We start from the raw sequence: 23,938 nt of genomic DNA, 5'->3' as shown, positions 1-23,938 counted from the left end.
TTGATCTTTAACAGAGGAGATTGTTGTTTTCTCCTTGTTTGTTTTTAGTTGATTTGCTAAAAACTTTCCAGATTTGTTACTATGTTCAAAGTTCTCCAAGCGAAGTCTTTGCACTAAAAACTGTGTTTTTTTATCTATAATTTCTTTAAGCTGCAATTTAGTTTTCCTTATATTATTCATTGTGTGCTCTTCGGGGGAAATGCGGTAAGCCTCCTCCAATGATTTAATCCTGAGTTCTAATTCTAAAACTCTTGCTGTTTCCTTCTTCTTCTTATGTGAGGAGAAGGAAATTATTTTCCCTCGCATTACTGCTTTTCCTGCTTCCCAAAGGAGACACGCTGAAGTTTCAGGCATGTCATTTTTTTCTATATAAATTGACCATTCTTTTTTAAAATAATCAATAAACTCAGGATCTTTCAATAAAGAGGTGTTAAATCTCCAGCTTTTACCAATCGGTTTATTATTTTTGATTCTCAGACTGAATGAAACTGGTGCGTGATCGCTGATGCTGATTGGATGTATCTGAGTCTCTGAAATGTCGCCCATTAGTGAATTACTATTTAAAATATAATCTAGTCTAGAGAAGGAGTGGTGAACTGAAGAGAAGAAGGTGTATTCTCTTAGTTTAGGATGGTGAGAGCGCCAAGCATCGCAAAGACCAAAATCCTTCATGTACTGTTTGATAGTTTCTGACGACTGCCAGACTCGATGACTGGCTGATGTGCTGCAGCGATCTTGTTCAGTCAAGACTACATTAAAATCACCAGCTAGCACTATTCTGTTATCTGAATAATTCTGGAGTGTAGCAAACAGGGAGTGGAAAAAGGAGGGATCATCTGCATTGGGACCGTACACATTGGTAATACATAGTTTGATATTACAAATAGATAATAAAGTTATCAGAAATCTGCCTTCCGGATCCACTACTGTGCTATCTATGTCAAAATTTAGTCTCTTATTAATAAGAGTAGCTACTCCTCTCTGCCTAGAATTATAACAGGCTGAGTAAACATGAGGAAACAGAGCTGTTTTAAGAAGATCTATGGTTGAGTTTGTTAAATGAGTCTCTTGTAGTAAGACAATGTCAGCCTGCAGCTCCTGTAATTTATTAAAGATCTTCAACCTCTTCTCCCTGGAACCGGCTCCATGTACATTCCAACAGACGATTTTTAACATGGTTATTGTGAACGGTTTAATGCTTCATGCGTGTTACTGACGCGTGTGTCTTTGTGCGCCCCTCTTGCGTGTTCGCGCGTGTTTGCATGCAGCCTGACTGCGCGCGTTTGTCCGTATGTTAAATGTCCGTATATGTACCTTAATGCGTGTTCTCTCATACATAAAACGCGAGTGTTTATATTTATCATGTATGGTGCGGCTGTGCGTCCTGACGGTGTTCGACCGGCCGCGTGCGCTGCTGATATTACGAGCTGGATTACAATTAACAGTGAAGACGTGAAATAGAAAGATAGTGAAAAGTGAAAAGTGAGAAGAGTGGTGAAACAGAAAAAAATACATCGATCTAGGTGTAGAGGCCGTGGTGAGACGAGCAGTGTGTTCTACTGTCAGTGATCTATAATGGCGAGTTAAGAGTGATCATTTGGAGAGATTGACTTACAGCACCTGGGATCAGAAGAGCCACGGAGTGATGTCCGGGTCGCGGTACAGTTGTCCATTAATAAACAGTTTATCCACCGCGATGACAGCGCGAGCGCCATTAGCCATAGATTTCCTTCTGATGGGAAACAGGATTCTCCGTCGGTCCAGAATCTCTCTCGGATATTGGTCGTTTACTCCGAAGTTGGTCCCCTTCAGTTCGCGGCCCTGGTTCTTCACCTGCTCCTTCTGTTTGAAGCTGACGAACTTCGCTACTATGGGTCTTGGTCTGCTATGTGCTATAGTTAATTTAGCCATTTATACTATACGTACAGTATATATAACATATTCATGTAAACACACAAACTATTTACATTGCACAATGATTGTTCACATATATGAACATACAGTATATGTATGTTTATGGGTAGATATGTGTGTGTATATGCATTTGAATATGGCTGGAGATGTAAGCACACCAGCAGACCACATGGTTACTGGAACAATGCAGACAATCCTTCAGCAGAGGTCAGTGGTGACCTGGAGGGTCTGCTCTCCTTTACTGATTGGATGATCATGATTCAGTTTTACTGGCTGCACAAAAAAGGGGCTGGGATAATTATAATACAACAAAACGGCGCTTTTTACCACCAAATTAGCTATTACAAATGCGCCAATATAGTCTGGCCTCATTCTGAGCCTGGTCTGGCTCTGCTCAGGTTTAGGTAGACCTCCTCAGGGTCGCTCGGTCTCACAAAGACCTGATCATCTGGATCTTCACGAGGTTCCAGTTCTGTGTTGAACAGGGTCAGAGGAGAATGGAGTGAGCCTTGGACGGGTATTTCACCCCTCAGCTCCTCCACAACTGTTCAATTCAGACAACTTTATTGATCCCTAAAGGGAACGTTGCTGCAGCTAAGATCAGCCATCAGAACTGAAACAGTGGTTCCTGTCAGCAGCAGACAGACTAGATAAGAAAACTAGAATTAGGTGGAAAAACAAAAACAAACTCAGTCTAAAGTCAATGAAGCAGCAAATCTGTTGATCTTTTAACGGTGATGAAGCTACGTTTTAAAATCGGTAGAGGTCGCTGTTTCTATTTCTGTTTAAGTTTTCAGCCGCTGGTAAGTTTGTCCCTCCCCTGTCACCGTAGTTGTAGTACAAACATGGCGTCTGACAGTGACAGCGATGAAGACTTTGTAACCTACGGGACTCCTTTGGATCCTCTGGAGGAAGGTACTGTTTTTTTAATCATCTGTTTTAACGGTTCTTCTTCTCAGTAACATTTTTAATACGGACAGAAACGAGCTGCGGGGTCTCCTGCGATCTCTGCAGGGATTAAGCTAAGCTAAGCTAGCTAGCAGCTAGCTTCAAATCTGTGAACCTGGCTTCATTTAAACACTGATCACACAGAGACGGTTTGTTAATGATTAATGTCTTGACAAGATAATGCCTGAACCAAAGTGTCAGCTCATTTTCTCCTCGCGATACATATTTTATTTACCATCGATTTTGACTAAACTCGGGATTCTGTAAACAGAACCACGTGTTCCGGTTTGGTTCTAATCAGATGTGGTTTTATATTGTCTTCATTGATCCCGTCTCCGTGTTTTTAATGGCTTTGATGAGCTCATTGTGGATGTCTGCGTGACGACGCTTAACGCGCTCTGACGTCTAGACTCCGTGGCACCAGACTGTGGCTGGATGAGTTCGCTCGTGCGTGCAGACCCGCGTGTAGACAGGTGGAGATAAAGTGGAAAAAGGACGATCTCCACATTTCTCAGGATCTCCTGCGGGATGGTCTTCTAACTCATCTCCAGGCTGTTAGAGCCAGAGCTCAGGTCCTGTTAGAGCCAGAGCTCGGGTCCTGTTGGAGCCAGAGCTCGGGTCCCGTTGGAGCCAGAGCTCGGGTCCCGTTGGAGCCAGAGCTCGGGTCCCGTTAGAGCCAGAGCTCGGGTCCCGTTGGAGTCAGAGCTCGGGTCCCGTTGGAGCCAGAGCTCAGGTCCCGTTGGAGCCAGAGCTCGGGTCCCGTTGGAGCCAGAGCTCGGGTCCCGTTGGAGCCAGAGCTCGGGTCCTGTTGGGTCCCGTTGGAGCCAGAGCTCGGGTCCCGTTGGAGCCAGAGCTCGGGTCCTGTTGGAGCCAGAGCTCAGGTCCTGTTAGTGTGTTTGCTCCAGCGGATCCTGGTGAAGCCTTTTCTGTTAAACTTAGAAGAGGGAAACAATAATGGTGCTGATCCGGACAGAAACGTATGGCAGCTTTGCTGCACGGGATTGTTCCTAAAATGTATAATTGGTGTCTTTTCACTGTTAATAGCCAGCTCATAATATTCTACATCCTCTGACGTCATCGACATGTATTAAAATTCCTGAAGTCTTCTACATCTACACCCAGCTTAGCCGTTTGAGTTCTTGGGCCGAGTCGTTTAGTCTCCTTGTTTAAGTCCACATGTGGTGGGAAACCAAGCAGTTCGAAGATTATTTACCGGAATACAAGCAACGGGATCCTTACAGGGATTTAACAGCCACACGAAATTTACCTCTGATACCAGAAGAAATGAATGTATATTCCAAAAGATCTGTATTTATCCAATCAAATGCTTTTCAAAGTCAGCAAAACAGACGAAAGTTTCTTTTCTTTTAGCCTTGTGCTCACAACTGAAGACAGAACATAAAAACGGTGAATGCTGCTCCTTTTCCCCTGAAGCCATTTTGTTCATCCACCATCAGGCCTTCAGAAAATCCTTTCATCTCATGTTTAAAACCCGCGAGTTTAACTTAGAAACGGTACTGAGAAGACTAATACCCCTATCATTTAAAGGAACTGGTGGTCTGGCAGATTTAGGAAAAGGTTTAATTATGGATTTGTTCCCTGCAACATGCCGGCGCTTTTACAGGGATCTCATCAAGTCCTACAGCCTTATTTAATTTAACTTTATTTACGACCCTCCACACCTCCTCTGGAGAGACGTCCGCATCCAGCATATGACCAGCATCGTCCATAATATTCACCAGCTCACACTTTAACCTGCAAACATTATTCAGGAAGTAATGTTTGAATGAAAGCGGTACCACCCGCATCCCGATGGCAGAAAGGCCTTTTCCACTGTTTAAGCATCTCATCACGGCTTCCTTGACAGCTACAGACGGGATGAGCTACGTCTTTGAGGACCCAGATTATTTATAAGCTTCCAGAACTGCTGTGGTTTCTACATGTTTGTCCTCCTCTAACCCCTGAGCCATGTTGTCCTACCACAACTACGCCCTCAGTCAAATGTGTTGATGATTCTTCAAAAGTAGAATGTACAGCTGATTATTAAATGAAAATCATTTTATTAAATCTCCCTAATTGAACCTTTAATTCTCAGGCATTTTGTTCTTTTCCATTCAAATCAAACATAAATATAAATATGTTGCCATGAACGTGAACAAGCGATCTAAATAAAATCTACATAAAAATAATAAACCTCCCTTTGTTGTGACAAAAACTGGAGCTTTTTTAAATAAATCCTCTTTAAACACATTTAAACTTAGAAAATCAGGAACAAAACACTGAAAAAACTAAACTATGTAAGTTTTACTTTGTTTTCATCATTCAGCTGGTCTCTACTGAGACCTGAGCTTGCTGCTCTTTGATAAGCTCTGATAGATGTGGAAGCAGCCGTTACCAGGATGTTCTCCACATCCAGTCTGTGTGTGTGTGTGTGTGTGTGTGTGTGTGTGTGTGTGTGTGTGTGTGTCAAAGCTGAGAAGGTCACCTCACACAAGTAGGTAGAACCAAAAGGTAAAAGTTCAAACAGTGCATGTTTTCCCAGCTCAGGATGTTCCTTCTCCACATCACACCGAAACTCCGTCCATGTCTTCTCAGCAGATGCTGTCTTCAGCCTGCGGTCGGAGGATGAAGATGCTGCTCGCCCATCCAGCCTTTCTGACTCGTCTTCAATGTGCTGAAAATACTGGCTGAAATCAAGGCTGAGTTTGGACCACTTGACCTCGAGCAACATCAGTGGTGGGAAGATGAGCATGAAGTAGAGGAAAAGCTCACATCTCCCTCATCACAGTTGCTCTCCCATAGCTTCAGCTTCTTGGCAAATCTTTCACTTTGTCAAACATTTTCAGGATGTGACTCCTTCCCGTGAAGTGATTGGTCCTTAAGTTTGGTAAACATGCCAGACGTGGCGTCCTCAAACACCACAGCAAGAGGAAGCAGATGCTCCTTCAAGAACATCAAAACTTCACTTCGACGTTGACAAAGTCTCAGTAGTGTTTTCCTACGTGACAGCCAGCACACGTGTGTGTGGAGGAACAGCTGCTCGAGCTCTGCACCGTTCTCATGACAGAGTTTCAAACAGTCTGTGATTCAATGGCCGGGATTGTATGAAGGTTATTGTCTTCACAGCATCATCCATAACAGCACTTAACTCGGGACAAACCCTCTTACCAGCCAGTACGATGCGTCCATGTAATGTCGGGGTTTACCGTCCCTTCACTCTTCCCGTCATCGCAGTCGTCAGGTTTCCACTGCAGGTCATGTTCTTTGGGCTGTCTATAACCTGGAACGGGTCTTCTCCGGTGGTCTTCCTGGCAGCCTTTTACAAAATGAAATAAGCTCATTTATGTCCGACACATCGAAGGCCAGAAGCTTCTCCGCTCGTCTGTCCTTTCATCCAGCTGCAAAGCGAACTGGCTTCTTTCATTTTCTCCACCACTTGTCCAATAACATTAACCGACATGTCGTTGATCCGGCGGGACACCGTGTTGTTCCACAGGAACGTTTTCAGTGTGTCAGCTGCTTTCTTTTCCATCAGGATTTCAGCCGAACACTCGCTGCAGCGTATGAAGCCTCCAGAGCTTCTCTTGATACAGACGTAGCTTGTTTCACCGCTCCAGTTTTACCGGTACGTCCTGGGTGTTGGCTGCTCTGGTGTCGCTGTAAATGGGCTTCGTTGAGCTAAAGAAACACGAGGCTGTGGCGGGTCTGCAGACGTGGAGGTAAAGGTTTGGCCTCTCTTGGTTTTCTTGGACTCTGCTTGTGACGTCCTCTCTCTGAGCGTCATGCAGGTGCTCAGCCCTGATCTAGTCTTTGTTGTTGTTTTGTTGCTCTTTTGATTGATAAAAGTTTGGTTTATTATTCATTTTGGGTGTTCGTTAAGCCTACCACGCCCTGCCCTACTCTTTGATTTATTTATTTTTTTTGCCGGGGCACAGCAGATGCTGTGGAAGGACTGATGTGTCCCCATCATCTGGTAAATAAAATATCAAATGTTTACACGTACCCCCTGTAATGTGTTCACGTACCACTACGGGTGCGAGTACCCCCGGTTGGAAATCACTGTCTTAAGGAACCGAAGCCTTCTGTCAAAGTGACGTTGACGCTGCTGAAATTTGTCTTTCAGATCCCTTTTCCTACGTTTTTCCTCACATTTAAGAAACTTTTTTTCTGCAGGACACAGTTGAGTCCGTACTTCACTTAGCTCAGTGCTCCAGTGTGGACGCTTCATCCATCACTTTTCCTCCAAACGGGTTTTTTAATTCAACCGTATTTATCCATCTCCTGGTACAGCAGGTCACAGAGATGACCATAACACTGGTCAACATTACTTTCTTATTCTGGCCATTTCCCAGCTCATGAAGAATCTCTAGAAGCTTCATGGTGTATTTCAGAAGATAACAACTTAACAGGAAAATTCCTCTTTCGTCTTTACCCTTAGGTTCAGTGTGAGGATTAATAACACCCCCGTTGTTAATGTTAACACAACATTGAGTGGTCTGATAATCTACACTGCTCATCAATCAGCTGGAGAGCATCATGTCCACCTGTCTGCAAGATCCAGAGTGTAAACCTTCAATTCAGCACAAGATTAGCACCAGGTGTCACCATGTAGTCCACCACAGCCGTCCCCCGACAAGCAGAAGGAAAAGGAGCGTTTTCAGGGTTTAATCTGCCAGTCAGCACAACATTCCTTCCAAAGATCAATACAGACTCCTCCGTTTATATAGTATATATTTTTAATTAGTAGCACTTAATTTTATTTACCTATTTTTTAACACGGTGTCGCTCAGTTTCTTCTCTGGTCTGCGGCTGTTCCTGGGTTTTAAACCGACAGTCTGCTTTGTGAGCGCTTTCATGGATGCAGCTGAAGACGAAGAGGTGCTGGGATCAGAAACCTTATTCAGGCTTCATGTGTTTGTATGTTTGTTTATTCTTCTACAGTCCAGTAAGTATATGATTTATAAAGTTTCATTTGCATTGATGATCATGACATATTCCTTTTAACTGATTACAGGATTTCTTGTCAATAAAATGCATAACAGCTATGTATTAAAGTGGTCTGATTTTATTTAATATGTCGTTCAGGTTCCTGACCAACCATCTAATCAGTTTCTGACAGACGATCATTTCATGGTACAACAGCTGGAGACGTAGCAAACCTAGTTACTCTGTTTTGATAGATGGATATAATTTTAATTTATAAATTCTCTAAACTTTCATTCTTAGCTTGACTGTTTAGCTTCACCTCTGCACCTGCAGCCTCCGCTACCGGGAGTTAAGGGTTAACATCTGGTTTCCAGGTGTAGCGTCAGGTCTGTAGATGTAAATATAAACATGTGTGGTATCCACAGAAAGTCCAGAATCTCAGCTACCAGCTCAGTAAAACCATTTCTATCACCAACAAACACAGTTAAGACAACAATAATTAACACGAAAACACATGTAAACACAGATGATGTTTCCCCATGAACACGAACAAACGGCTCCTCTACTGAAAGCTCACATCTCACAGATTCCACAGCTGGAAGTTCCATCTTAATACGACCAAGATTCACCGAACCAGAGGCAGAAGAAGACCCGGTTTATGCTGCACATTTGTAAAAGTCAGAAAACATGTCTTACCTTTGCTGTCTGGCCTAAATTAAAACCGCATTTATTAAAAAATAAATAAATATAAAGCTTCTCGTTGTCTTTTGGGAGCAGTTTCCCATCGAAAAATCACGATATTCTACCGTCTGCAGGTTTAGACAAAGAGAAACAAGAAAGTTCCAGACAGAAAACGTGTCTTCATGTTAATAAAGCCGCTCTGTCCTGATTACATCATCATTACGTCATCACCGCTGCAGCAGGGAGGACATGCGCGTTAACGCATGATTAACGCGTTAACGGGCCCAGCACTAATAAAAACACATATAAACGTAACTACCGGCGTAGTGAGGGAGGCTGGCCGTTTGCCGTCTTTGGTTCTCGGTGCTGCTGGAGAGATGGAGTCCACATCAGTGGAGTAAATCAGGGTTAGTAAATGACTAAAGAAAAGATTTGCGTTTCGCTGGTGATAAATACAAACAAAAACAGGCACAGAGCTAGATGAACAGATAAACGAGTCTCGCTTAAATGAAACCAGGTTGAAGAGAGCAAAGCAGAACTTTTCTAGGTTCAGTTTTTACTCCATCGTTACGTTCCAGTGAACCAAACAAACTGTTCATGGACAGCATCTTCACCTCAGAGCGGCTCTCTGGATGACTTTTCCATGGGCGGCTGCCTCACCAGTCTTCCATTTCTTACCACATAAAGTCCTTCCCAGCTGGTGTCTCAGGACTTAGAAACCAACAGATGCGACTTGGCCGATGACTCTGGTAAAAATCATGGCTCTTCAGCTTTGATTTGCCCCTGAACACCGATCTGAGCTCCGCTTCTACCATCCCCGGCTGGCGACTGGGTCGGGTACTGGGTCATAAAACGCCTGCCGCGGGATCGCCGCTGCCCTCGGCATCGCTGCTGTCCGCCCGCAGGATCCGAGTTTTTGGATGTCCTTGTTTTCACATCATCAGCTATGATACTTCGCAAAACACAGAAAGAAACCAGCGCCAAGGCTTCATAAAGCCCTTCTAAGAGTTTTAATGAGATTAAGTGAATACTTGTAGATTTTATAAATTGTTTGGCAGCAACAGATGGACAAAGACGCTCACGCGGCCTCTTTGAATCAGTCAGTCCCCAGTCTTTATGAGGACGAGAGACTGTCTGCTTGTTTGATCAGTTTTCACCAAAAATATGATCTTCAGTGAAGGACGGAAAGCTGTGGTGGCGTCAGCGGGCAGAGCGACAAGTACAACACGAAGGTGTCCTGAGCTTCCTTTTTAACCTTCTCTAAGCTCTTTCATTCTATGGTCGGTTGAGTTTTATATTATGCTGCTGGAAGGTGGGATTTAAGGGCTTCCCGGAAAGTTACGCAGAGTTGAGCCTTGAGCTGTTTTCTTGGAATTCACAAATTCACTGCCTCAATTTATTCGGATGCTAAATGAAAGGCTGACCAACAAAATCTTTAGCTGGGACAGAGCTCATAATCATCCGTGTCCAGTGGCGTTTATTAAATCTCTTCCTGTTGTGATCTACGCCATATTTTTAGTAAGAATCTGCAGACAGGTACCATAACACAGAAGTTTCATTTTCATAAGAAACGATGGAAGGAGGAGCTCTGGAGGAATTTATGTTCAGATTAAAGAAGGTTACAGAACCACATCTAACGCTGCACTTACGGAGAGGTCAGGGGTCACTGTGTGCACAGTTAAGATGGGAACGTTGCCCCTAGCAACGGAAGTAGGCAGGTATGACGTACACCCAAAGAGCAGCGCTTACGTGTTTTTGTGTGATCTGGAAATTGTTGACTTTTTGTTTTACTGTGCGGTGAACGGAGGAAGTCCAGGTTTGAAAAGTACAGAGGAAGAAAGCCGGTTTGTTTTGGATGAATATGACTCGCTGAGGTGGTTCTTCCAGGAGGAGGTTTATATGTTAACTAGATTTATTGAGAAGGCCTGGAATTTAAGACAGAAAACAGAGTGTCGTTTGTATATCCTCACCCATGTTGTTGTTGCTGTATAAGCTGATGCTTTTATGTGTCTAGACTTTGGTTTTTTATTATCTTTTTCCTGTTTTGCCATCTTTGAATTGTCTTGATTTATGTAGTGTCTTGTCTTGTAAGCCCATGTGCTGAAATAAACAAACCACAACCTTCTTCTCTGGGAGGATTTTTTTGGAACAGGTTTCTGCTCGTAGACCCCTCAGTTCCTCCAGCAGCCTTTCCCCGGTTTGAGCCTGTTTCCCTTCCTGTCCTCACACCTCCGTCCTGCTACCTGTCCACCTGACAGCCTTCCATCTCGCTTGCTTTAGATGTTTCCAGCTCAGCTGGCTCTTTTATAAACCATGTCTCAGCTCTGGATGTGGTCCAGCCTCTTTTAAAAGAGAAAGATTCTGATCTCTTGGTTCTGCCTAAGTTCAGGCCATTTTTTAAATGCCCTTTTATTTCCAGTGTTTTAGAGAAAGTTGTTTTTAACTAACTCCAGGCGTTTTTAAAACTGGCCAGTGTTGGTGAGTTGTTTCAGTCTGGTTTGAAGCCTCTTCACAGCACTGAAGCTGCTCTTTTAAAAGTTTTTAGTGGTCTTCTTCTAAACCTGGATTCTGGTAATTGTGCCTTTTTAATTCCCTGAACAGCGGCGTTGGACGCAGTGGATCCCACTAGTCTGCTGTCGCACCTCGAGCACTGAACAGGGCGCTGAAGCTTCGCTGGTTAAGTCTTGCTTAACCTCGCAGGTAGATCCTTCTGTGTGCAGATGGGGGCAGTTTTCCTCATCAGTGGCCCCTCTGAGCTACGGGGGGTGAGTTTTGGGCCCTCTGCTGTTCTCCCTTTAAATGCTACCCATGGGATTGACATTTGGGAAGCATGATATTCCTTTTCACTGCTTCGCTGACGATGTGCAGGTTTACCTGCTATTACAGGTCCCTTTAATTTCTTAAGATTAAATGAAAATAAAACTGAAATTGTCCTGTTTGGACGCCCTGACTTGGTCCTTGCCAGCCCCCTTGGCCCACTAGCAGCTTATATACGACTGCAGGCTAGGAATCCTGTTGTTATTGATGGGACGCTTAAATTAGACGAGCAGAGCGGATCAGCGGTCAAGGCTTCTCTCAGCTCCGGCTTCTACACAAAGTCAAACCCTGTCTAAGGGCTGATCTAGAAAAAGTCATCCGTGCTTTTATTTCATCGCGCCTGGACTACTGGAACTCCCCGTACGTCAGATCTCAGCCGTCGGCATCTTGTCCAGAACACAGCAGCTCGTCTCCTCGCGCCACCGGCTCCTGGTTATTTGACTTGTTAAGTTGCATCAACCCTCCAGAGCCCTTAGGTCAGCTGACCAGATGGTCCTGGACATTCCTCCATCCCTCATGAAAACCAGAGGAGATGGAGTGTTTGCAGCTGTGGTTGCCACGCTGTGGAACGCAGCCGCTCTCTGTGCGGTCTGAGAAGAGCCTCTACATGTTTAACACGCGTCTTAAGACCCACTTCTTCACCCTGGATCTGGCTGAGCAGAGCCACCTCTGCTGGATCTTCATCCGTTTTATTTATTTAGAAATGAACATACAGATCATCACAGAACATCTACCAGCAGAATGAAAACAACACAAACAGAGGAGAAGGTAACAAACTGACCAGCTTTAATCATTTTTATAGGACAGAACATTCGGAGAAACCTTGAAAAATCTACAGAATTGTGATCAACTTTCCCAACAATCCAAATATTTTTCCACAAAAAATGATCAGGAATAGAAATTCAGATTTTTACTTTTAATCACAGAATTCTGAGTAAATTTTCCCTGTTTCAGAAGTTACTCCTGATGAAGGTGGCTTTTCTGGGCTGAATATTTCATTTGATGTCGGTGACTGAAACATTCCTGGAAGAGATTCCCTGTGTTTGCGTAGGAAGCAGGAATGTTTTGGAGTGATTATTTGTAAAAAAAATATCAGTCATTAAGAGTTTTCTGTGCTTTGAGGCTGTACGTTTAGTTTAAACTCAGCAGATGCTGCTGCGTCATCATCATCGACATCTTCACTTTTTTCTCTTTGATGCTGAAGGACTCTGATCCACAGAGACTCTATTAGTTGTGTGTCATGTGACCAGACATCAGCACGACTCCAAGACGCCGTCTGTCACTAGGACATTCATCCTCTGAGGCTGAAGCGCCTCCCAACCAGCTGATGGTGGAGCTGATTCTGGATCAGTTAGATCCTCCAGGTCTGGAAGAAGCTCATGGGTGTGTTTGTGTTTTCAGACGAACCGCTGAGGAAGCCGGTCCCGCTGCACGAGCAGACGGTGAAGGACGAGAAGGGTCGATACAAGCGCTTCCACGGAGCCTTCACCGGAGGCTTCTCAGCCGGTTACTTCAACACCGTCGGCTCCAAAGAAGGTGAGAGTTTGGCCTCTTCCTCACTCATCCTAGCGCGTAGCATAGCAGCATGACGGAGAAACTCAGCTAAGAGACTCCACCAAGCATCCACACCAAACACAGTTCAAACCCCAGCAGTTCTATGAGAACGTAGAAAACCAGAACAGCTCGGTCCACTTCACAACTACCGATCATTTCTCCACACAAACCAGGAGACAGCAGAGACTCTGCTGGTTCCAGAGACGTCTGTCTCACCACGGTGGGACAGGAACTCTGGAGCTAGCAGCCAGAACCAGAAACCAGGTCTTACTGTTGATGTTTGATGAAACACTAATCTACTCATTCCTAGGATTACTTTACTCTTTTCTAGGATTACTTTACTCATTCCTAGGATTACTTTACTCATTCCTAGGATTACTTTACTCTTTTCTAGGATTACTTTACCCATTCCAAGGATTACTTTACTCTTTTCTAGGATTACTTTACTCATTCCTAGGATTACTTTACTCATTCCTAGGATTACTTTACTCATTTCTAGGATTACTTCACTCATTCCTAGGATTACTTTACTCATTCATAGGATTACTTTACTCTTTTCTAGGATTACTTTACTCATTCCTAGGATTACTTTACTCTTTTCTAGGATTACTTTACTCATTCCTAGGATTACTTTACTCATTCCTAGGATTACTTTACTCTTTTCTAGGATTACTTTACCCATTCCAAGGATTACTTTACTCTTTTCTAGGATTACTTTACTCATTCCTAGGATTACTTTACTCATTCCTAGGATTACTTTACTCATTTCTAGGATTACTTTACTCATTCCTAGGATTACTTTACTCTTTTCTAGGATTACTTTACTCATTCCTAGGATTACTTTACTCATTCCTAGGATTACTTTACTCTTTTCTAGGATTACTTTATTCATTCCTAGGATTACTTTACTCTTTTCTAGGATTACTTTACTCATTCCTAGGATTACTTTACTCATTCCTAGGATTACTTTACTCTTTTCTAGGATTACTTTACCCATTCCAAGGATTACTTTACTCTTTTCTAGGATTACTTTACTCATTCCTAGGATTACTTTACTCATTCCTAGGATTACTTTACTCATTTCTAGGATTACTTCACTCATTCCTAGGATTACTTTACTCATTCATAGGATTACTTTACTCTTTTCTAGGATTACTTTACTCATTCCTAGGATTACTTTACTCTTTTCTAGGATTACTTTACTCATTCCTAGGATTACTTTACTCATTCCTAGGATTACTTTACTCTTTTCTAGGATTACTTTACCCATTCCAAGGATTACTTTACTCTTTTCTAGGATTACTTTACTCATTCCTAGGATTACTTTACTCATTCCTAGGATTACTTTACTCATTTCTAGGATTACTTTACTCATTCCTAGGATTACTTTACTCTTTTCTAGGATTACTTTACTCATTCCTAGGATTACTTTACTCATTCCTAGGATTACTTTACTCTTTTCTAGGATTACTTTATTCATTCCTAGGATTACTTTACTCTTTTCTAGGATTACTTTACTCATTCCTAGGATTACTTTACTCATTCCTAGGATTACTTTATTCATTCCTAGGATTACTTTACTCTTTTCTAGGATTACTTTACTCATTCCTAGGATTACTTTACTCATTCCTAGGATTACTTTACTCATTCCTAGGATTACTTTACTCTTTTCTAGGATTACTTTACTCTTTTCTAGGATTACTTTAGTCATTCCTAGGATTACTTTACTCATTCCTAGGATTACTTTACTCTTTTCTAGGATTACTTTACTCATTCCTAGGATTACTTTACTCTTTTCTAGGATTACTTTACTCTTTTCTAGGATTACTTTACTCATTCCTAGGATTACTTTACTCATTCCTAGGATTACTTTACTCTTTTCTAGGATTACTTTAGTCATTCCTAGGATTACTTTACTCATTCCTAGGATTACTTTACTCTTTTCTAGGATTACTTTACTCATTCCTAGGATTACTTTACTCTTTTCTAGGATTACTTTACTCATTCCTAGGATTACTTTACTCATTCCTAGGATTACTTTACTCATTCCTAGGATTACTTTACTCTTTTCTAGGATTACTTTACTCTTTTCTAGGATTACTTTACTCTTTTCTAGGATTACTTTACTCATTCCTAGGATTACTTTACTCATTCCTAGGATTACTTTACTCATTCCTAGGATTACTTTACTCTTTTCTAGGATTACTTTACTCTTTTCTAGGATTACTTTACTCATTCCTAGGATTACTTTACTCATTCCTAGGATTACTTTACTCATTTCTAGGATTACTTTACTCATTCCTAGGATTACTTTACTCTTTTCTAGGATTACTTTACTCATTCCTAGGATTACTTTACTCATTCCTAGGATTACTTTACTCATTCCTAGGATTACTTTACTCTTTTCTAGGATTACTTTACTCTTTTCTAGGATTACTTTACTCTTTTCTAGGATTACTTTACTCATTCCAAGGATTACTTTACTCTTTTCTAGGATTACTTTACTCATTCCAAGGATTACTTTACTCTTTTCTAGGATTACTTTACTCATTCCTAGGATTACTTTACTCATTCCTAGGATTACTTTACTCTTTTCTAGGATTACTTTACTCTTTTCTAGGATTACTTTAGTCATTCCTAGGATTACTTTACTCATTCCTAGGATTACTTTACTCTTTTCTAGGATTACTTTACTCATTCCTAGGATTACTTTACTCTTTTCTAGGATTACTTTACTCTTTTCTAGGATTACTTTACTCATTCCTAGGATTACTTTACTCATTCCTAGGATTACTTTACTCTTTTCTAGGATTACTTTAGTCATTCCTAGGATTACTTTACTCATTCCTAGGATTACTTTACTCTTTTCTAGGATTACTTTACTCATTCCTAGGATTACTTTACTCTTTTCTAGGATTACTTTACTCATTCCTAGGATTACTTTACTCTTTTCTATGATTACTTTACTAATTCCTAGGATTACTTTACTCATTCCTAGGATTACTTTACTCTTTTCTAGGATTACTTTACTCATTCCTAGGATTACTTTACTCATTCCTAGGATTACTTTACTCATTCCTAGGATTACTTTACTCTTTTCTAGGATTACTTTACTCATTCCTAGGATTACTTTACTCTTTTCTATGATTACTTTACTCATTCCTGGGATTACTTCACTCATTCCTAGGATTACTTTACTCATTCATAGGATTACTTTGCTCTTTTCTAGGATTACTTTACTCATTCCTAGGATTACTTTACTCTTTTCTAGGATTACTTTACTCATTCCTAGGATTACTTTACTCATTCCTAGGATTACTTTACTCTTTTCTAGGATTACTTTACTCATTCCTAGGATTACTTTACTCATTTCTAGGATTACTTTACTCATTCCTAGGATTACTTTACTCATTCCTAGGATTACTTTACTCTTTTCTAGGATTACTTTACCCATTCCAAGGATTACTTTACTCTTTTCTAGGATTACTTTACTCATTCCTAGGATTACTTTACTCATTTCTAGGATTACTTTACTCATTCCTAGGATTACTTTACTCATTCCTAGGATTACTTTACTCTTTTCTAGGATTACTTTACTCATTCCTAGGATTACTTTACTCTTTTCTAGGATTACTTTACTCATTCCAAGGATTACTTTTACTCATTCCTAGGATTACTTTACTCTTTTCTAGGATTACTTTACTCATTCCTAGGATTACTTTACTCATTCCAAGGATTACTTTACTCATTCCAAGGATTACTTTACTCTTTTTTAGGATTACTTTACTCATTCCTAGGATTACTTTACTCATTCCTAGGATTACTTTAGTCATTCCCAGGATTAATTTACTCATTCCTAGAATTACTTTACTCTTTTTTAGGATTACTTTACTCATTCCTAGGATTACTTTACTCATTCCTAGGATTACTTTAGTCATTCCCAGGATTAATTTACTCATTCCTAGAATTACTTTACTCATTCCTAGGATTACTTTACTCATTCCTAGGATTACTTTACTCATTCCAAGGATTACTTTACTCTTTTTTAGGATTACTTTACTCATTCCTAGGATTACTTTACTAATTCCTAGGATTACTTTAGTCATTCCCAGGATTAATTTACTCATTCCTAGAATTACTTTACTCATTCCTAGGATTACTTTACTCATTCCTAGGATTACTTTACTCTTTTCTAGGATTACTTTACTCATTCCAAGGATTACTTTACTCTTTTCTAGGATTTCTTTACTCATTCCTAGGATTACTTTACTCTTTTCTAGGATTACTTTACTCATTCCTAGGATTACTTTACTCATTCCCAGGATTACTTTACTCATTCCTAGAATTACTTGACTCATTCCTAGGATTACTTTACTCATTCCTAGGATTACTTTAGTCATTCCCAGGATTACTTTACTCATTCCTAGGATTACTTTACTCATTCCTAGGATTACTTTACTCTTTTCTAGGATTACTTTACTCTTTTCTAGGATTACTTTACTCATTCCAAGGATTACTTTACTCTTTTCTAGAATTACTTTACTCATTCCTAGGATTACTTTACTCATTCCTAGGATTACTTCACTCATTCCTAGGATTACTTTACTCATTCCTAGGATTACTTTACTCATTCCTAGGATTATTTTACTCTTTTCTATGATTACTTTACTCATTCCTAGGATTACTTTACTCTTTTCTAGAATTACTTTACTCATTCCTAGGATTACTTTACTCATTCCTAGGATTACTTTACTCTTTTCTAGGATTACTTTACTCTTTTCTAGGATTACTTTACTCATTCCAAGGATTACTTTACTCTTTTCTAGAATTACTTTACTCATTCCTAGGATTACTTTACTCATTCCTAGGATTACTTCACTCATTCCTAGGATTACTTTACTCATTCCTAGGATTACTTTACTCATTCCTAGGATTATTTTACTCTTTTCTATGATTACTTTACTCATTCCTAGGATTACTTTACTCATTCCTAGGATTACTTCACTCATTCCTAGGATTACTTTACTCATTCCTAGGATTACTTTACTCATTCCTAGGATTATTTTACTCTTTTCTATGATTACTTTACTCATTCCTAGGATTACTTTACTCATTCCTAGGATTACTTTACTCTTTTCTAGAATTACTTTACTCATTCCTAGGATTACTTTACTCATTCCTAGGATTACTTTACTCATTCCTAGGATTACTTTACTCATTCCTAGGATTACTTTACTCTTTTCTTTGATTACTTTACTCATTCCTAGGATTACTTTACTCTTTTCTTTGATTACTTTACTCATTCCTAGGATTACTTCACTCATTCCTAGATGAATTATTTTGCTCGCGTGTCGTCTCCACTTAAAGTAATGTGCTTTTTGTTTAGGAGGAGATAACTATTTCTGTTTTTCTACTGTGCTCCGGATGAATTTACTAGTAAGTAACGAATTAATAACTTAGTAACGCATCGTCTGTAGTAATCTGACATGTCTCAGCTTTCTGTAGATACCAGGATTTTACATCCATCCCTGCTAGTCGTAAAGTTGGTTTTTTTTTGGGGGGGGTGGACGTCATTTCCGACCGGTAGGTAGACAGAATAGGTCTCGAGTGATGAGTTCAGGTTACAAGGATACTAGTCAGGATGGACGGGGACACACAGACGTACAGACAAAGAAAATATATTAGTGGTCAAAAATATTTTTATTGATCGTGGAACCTGTGGTCAATTCAGGGTGGACGCCGTCAACCTTTGTGTCGTCACGGCAACAGAAAGCTGACAAGCATCATGCCAGACCCGAGGATTTCATGGACGAGGAGGTAGGACATGGTTTCTGTTCCCACACATCTGTTTGACTTGAGATTACGTAATAAAGTCCATTTCAGTTTCTGTCCTGTCCTGGTACGGACGGGTTCCAAAGGAGCTTAGCTCTGACCTCTGAATCCTTCCGGATAAAAAGGCTCCAAGATGAACAAGAGTTGTGTCGACACATAACAGACAACTCAGCAAAGAACCGGATTAAACTGGATCTTTAGGCTCTTTGTCACTGGTCTAAACTTTAAAGTTTTCCTGTTCTGGGATGATGTTCTAGAGCAGTGTTCTAGGGTGGCATTCCTCAAACAGGTAACTGGGATAAAAGAGGGCTCTATAAGGGCATCAGTCCTGCAGATTTTCTGTTTCCTGTGCCGACACAGCTGACTCAAATAATTTTGCAGGACTTCACAGACTTTTGGATCCATTTAAATCCAGGTGTGTTGGAGCAGGGATACATTGTAGAGGGTGGGTGTGCATTTAGTTTCCTCATAAAACTCCATGCAGGTGGAGCCGGTGACATTCCCACTGAGGTGGGCGGGTCTATGGAGCTCTGATCTCCTGATGTCCATGATGCTGGTGGTTGTTTGTGTGTCAGGATTTCGGCGAGCACGGCATCGCTCCCAGAGAGATCACCACGTCCCAGGAGTTCTCGTCCAGCCGCAGGGACGAGGTGGCGGAGAAGGCGCGAGCCGTCAGCGCTCAGTCGGCTCTGATCCCCGGAGACACGCTGCTGGAGGAGCTCATCACACCTGCCAGGTAACAGTCTCGTGCTGGCTTCTCTGTGATGGGTAATTTGATCAGTTACTGGAAATCAGTTCGGGACCAGAAACAGAAACATGTCTGCTTCCACATGGGAGATGAGACGTGTCCAATGACATCATATAACTGTCAGGGGTTCCCACGTTGACCGATGTCTGGCACAGCGCCACAGTTACCACCCCGCCCTGCGTGATGCAACATCTGAATTAAGAAACGTCTTTATTAGCTTTACTGGTGACTCAATGTGGACCAAGCCGCCCTGACAGCTGACCTGCCGTCTCCTCCTCTCCAGGAGCGATGCCGCAGGTCGTTTCTCCTGCTGCTGTCACAGCGTGAACACATGGAAACCGTCTTTACATGTTTATATACATGTTCATGTACATATTTCCAACCTGTACTGTGTTCTTGGTTGATACCACCTGTTTAGTGCTTCCTGTACTGTTGCAACAAAGCAATTTCCCCACTGAGGGACTAATAAAGGTTTCTTCTTATTATTATTACTGTTTGTTGCTTGGCTCAGGAAGGTTTGGTTGCAGCTGTTGGTTACCATGGTTACATCTGGTTTTGGTCTCAGGTTGTCCATCGGGGTGGAGCTGCTGAGGAGGATGGGCTGGAAGGAGGGTCAGGGTGTCGGACCTCGCATGAAGAGGAAAGCTGGGCGACAGGGTACCGGTAAGTAGGGCAGCGGTCCACTCTAAGACGAAGACACACAGCTGATTCCATAGTGGTTAAACTGGAAGCGTCCAGAACGGGAGATATATCCGTCTGTGTGTGGTGACTCATGTCATGACTCTCTAGAGATGTTGTCCTTTGAGATGCACCTAACCCTTTGTTTGTTTGTTTGTCCGTGTGACAGACGGTGGGACCAGGGCTTATGGCTGTGCACTGCCTCCTGCTGGTTCGGAGGACTCTGAGGTGAGCCTGGACCTGAAGCCATGTTTCAATGCTGCTGCTGCTTCTTGTTTTTCCTGTCTCTGAATTCCACAGATGTTCCGGATGTTTCTCTCCTGACTCATGAGTCTGATTTTTATCCAGTCTGGTTTTTTATCTCCTCATCAGGATGAAGATGACGAAGACTTCGCTCCAGAAAACGTCACCTTTGCTCCGAAGGACATGACACCAGTGGACTTCAGCCCGCAGCTGGGGGTTCAAGGTCTGGGGTACCGTGGTCTGAACCCGGGTCTGGCGCTACCAGGTCGCAAAGCCAGTGGACACGTGGACCTGTTCCATCCTCAGTCGGAGACAAGGAATCAACTGTTCGGAGACAAGCGGAGCAGCGGAAGGAGAGGCGGAGTCGCCGGGCAGGTGGGTTTTAAACCAGCCGCTCACCTTAAAGACCAGGTCGCTGTCTCCTGACCTCTGACCTCTGACCTGCAGGCCTTCGGTGTGGGAGCCCTTGAGGATGATGATGATGAAGATGTGTACCACAGAGACTCCATGTCCAAGTACGACACGGTCCTGGGAGGAGAGGAGCCTGGAGACGGCCTGTACGGCTGGACGGCTCCTCAGCAGTACACCAAGAAGGCAGGTAATAATGCCTGGAAAGTCCTGGAAAATGTTTCTTTTTTTAACAAACGGGTGACCTGGAAATCTCCCAAAAAGTTTAATAGTAATATTATCTAAGTCTCCTCCAGAGCTCTAACCCAGAAAAGAACCAGATTAATTCTATTTTATTCATCCTTCTGGAAATGGAATGATTTAAGCTCCCAGAGATGTTGTGGTCCATCAGGTTCTGGTGAGAAAACTGATCCCAGAAGGTCTGTCTGTGGATATGAGTGGTCAGAGGGAACCCTCCAGGTCAGGAAGTCGGGGATGGAGAGCAGGAAGATGTAGAAGTCAATGTGAAGAACGAGGGATGAGATGATAGTTTGTAGAATGAATGTTGGGTGGCGTGAACGGCTGCCGAGATGGGAGACAAACTGGGAGAGTGATGAAGCTACTGGGACCTGTGGTTCATCAAGAATCTGAGGGGACGGAGGACTGAACCCTGTGGTACGCCGCTGAGGAGGTGATGGACAAGGTTCTGATAGAGAGACGTGGGAATAACAAGCTGAGAGGAGTTCTTCCGTCAAACCTAAGACCGTGAATGTGGAGATCTTCCTATCCAAGGCATCATTGTGACGTTACTGGGGAAGATGCATCATTATGGCGTCAGAGGACCAGCGCTCACCTGCTTCAGACGTTACCTGTACGGTCGACAACAATATGTAAATAACCATACATCACAAAACAAGGAAATCAAATATGGGGTCCCCCAGGGGTCATTTCTGGGGCCTTTTCATAATCTATATTACTGACTTGATAAATTCTTCTCAAACATTACATGAGGTTATGTTTGCAGATGATACTGATTTGTTCCTGCCACACAATAACACAGCGGACACACAGCATCTTTAAACGCTGAACTAAAAATATCGACTTCGGGTTCAAGTGTAATAAATGATCTCTTAACATCAGAAAAACTAATTACGTTGTGTTTGGATCAAATAAAAATGCAGTCGACACGAACCAGATCTGCCTCAAGGTAAATGATGAGAATCTATTACAAGTCAGTTCCACGAAGTTCCTGGAGGTCCTCATTGATGAGTCCTTCGCTTTACAAGCTGTGCAGAGCACTTAATATCAGCATTATCTAAATACGTGGGTCTGTTTAAGATATCTTCCTCAAACTGCTCTTCTTACCTTGTACAAAACCTTGATTGAGCCCCATTTGACCTACTGTAATGTCATATGGTGGAACACATTCCCCAGTCATTTAAAGAAACTACAAAACCTAGAAAAGAAAATATTGCGAGCCCTGACTTGGTCCAGTTTTAATGCCCCCACTCGTCCTCTCTTCCATCGTTTCTGTCTTCGGGTGTAGATTACAGACTGTTTACTCCAGTCATTTCTAAAAGAGTAGAACTGTATTTAATAGAGCTAATACACGAAGATCAAACCGTTTCATGAAAGGACGGCAGACGCGTGACAGTATTTGGCCAAGTCCCATCATGTAAGAGTAGCTTTATTTAGAAAAAAGGCCTTTGACCGGGTAAGCTGGCCCTTCTTATACTAGGCACTAGAGCGCCTGGGTTTCAATTGTGAATTCATTAATTTTGTATAACCATTATATAGTAATCCAACAGCCAGAATAAAGATCAACGACCAAATGTCTAACAACTTTCAGCTCTTCAGAGGTTCTCGTCAAGGCTGCTGCTGTAGCCCGGCCTTGTTTGCTTTGTTCATAGAGCCTTTAGCCCAGGCCATAAGGCAAAACACTGAACTAGAAGGCGTTACAATAAGTGTAACAACCGTTAAGAGGATGGCTGCTGCAGCTCAAGCTCTATAAGCGCCTATAACGTTATTTTTTTTCCTTATTTAGTCTCCTATTCTTTTTTTTTTCTTAGTTATGCAGCCTACTATAGTAAGTGGTAAGTAATGGTTTTATTTGATAAAGTGTTAATGTCTGAATTCATGAACTAAAACCTGATCAGACTCAGACTCTCTGCTCTTCATCTGGCCTGCTGCTCCTAACAGTCCTCGTACCCCAGCATAACAGCCTTGGTGGGATCATACTCCCTGATATTTGCTTTTTATTTTGTTGTTTAAAAAATAAACTTAACAAAAATGTATAATAAATTAATTTAAAGCTTGTTGATCTGATTCATAATAAATCAGTAATATTGAATATAAATAGCGTATCAATAATCATCAAAGCTGATTTATAATAATAATGAACTTAACTGATACAATAATAATAAGTATAATTATTATTATATTGATAAGTTAATCGGTTGACAAGCTGTTCGTAGTCTCGCAGTCACGTCCTGTTATGCAGCTGTCGCCCCCCTACAGGTTGTAAACAGCTAAGCTAAGCTAACGGGCTAACATCACGTTCAACAGAGTGCTGCTGTGCTGACAGCGCAGCGCGCTGGTGCAGGCAGGCATGTTACCGCCTACAGTCGGCTCGCGCAGGCGCGTTACCACCTACAGTTGGGGCTCGCAGGCGTGTTACCGCCTACAGTCGGCTCGCGCAGGCACGTTACCGCCTACAGTTGGGGCAGGCAGGCGTGTTACCGCCTACAGTCGGCTCGCGCAGGCGCGTTACCGCCAACAGTCGGCTCGCGCAGGTGCGTTACCGCCTACAGTCGGCTCGCGCAGGCGCGTTACCGCCTACAGTCGGCTCGCGCAGGCATGTTACCGCATACAGTCGGGGCGTGTTACCGCCTACAGTCGGCTCGCGCAGGTGCGTTACCGCCTACAGTCGGGGCGCGCAGGCGTGTTACCGCCTACAGTCGGCTCGCGCAGGCGCGTTACCGCCTACAGTCGGGGCGCGCAGGCGTGTTACCGCCTACAGTCGGCTCGCGCAGGCTCGTTACCGCCTACAGTTGGGGCGCGCAGGCGCGTTACCGCCTACAGTTGGGGCAGGCAGGCGCGTTACCGCCTACAGTTGGGGCGCGCAGGCGTGTTACCGTCTACAGTCGGCTCGCGCAGGCGCGTTACCGCCTACAGTTGGGGCAGGCAGGCGCGTTACCGCCTACAGTTGGG

General features: G+C 42.5%; 1 protein-coding gene across 2 annotated transcripts in view; it reads left to right on the top strand.

The window, feature by feature from the left end:
* Nucleotides 1-2,738: 2,738 nt before the first annotated feature.
* Nucleotides 2,739-23,938, top strand: part of gpatch1 (G patch domain containing 1) — a 35,464-nt gene continuing 14,264 nt past the window's right edge. For both annotated transcript variants that reach the window (XM_041983912.1, XM_041983904.1), the window contains exons 1-8: nucleotides 2,739-2,829; nucleotides 12,688-12,822; nucleotides 18,572-18,657; nucleotides 19,248-19,408; nucleotides 19,986-20,083; nucleotides 20,268-20,326; nucleotides 20,471-20,716; nucleotides 20,789-20,939. In XM_041983912.1, coding sequence (XP_041839846.1) covers nucleotides 2,760-2,829; nucleotides 12,688-12,822; nucleotides 18,572-18,657; nucleotides 19,248-19,408; nucleotides 19,986-20,083; nucleotides 20,268-20,326; nucleotides 20,471-20,716; nucleotides 20,789-20,939 — 1,006 coding nt within the window. In that variant the 5' untranslated portion in view covers nucleotides 2,739-2,759. The remainder of the gene's footprint in view (nucleotides 2,830-12,687; nucleotides 12,823-18,571; nucleotides 18,658-19,247; nucleotides 19,409-19,985; nucleotides 20,084-20,267; nucleotides 20,327-20,470; nucleotides 20,717-20,788; nucleotides 20,940-23,938) is intronic.

The sequence above is a fragment of the Melanotaenia boesemani genome, chromosome 1 (assembly GCF_017639745.1).
Source record: "Melanotaenia boesemani isolate fMelBoe1 chromosome 1, fMelBoe1.pri, whole genome shotgun sequence".
NCBI lineage: Eukaryota > Metazoa > Chordata > Actinopteri > Atheriniformes > Melanotaeniidae > Melanotaenia > Melanotaenia boesemani.
The sequence above is the reverse complement of the archived record's forward strand: the minus strand, read 5'-3'. Positions and strand labels throughout refer to the sequence as shown.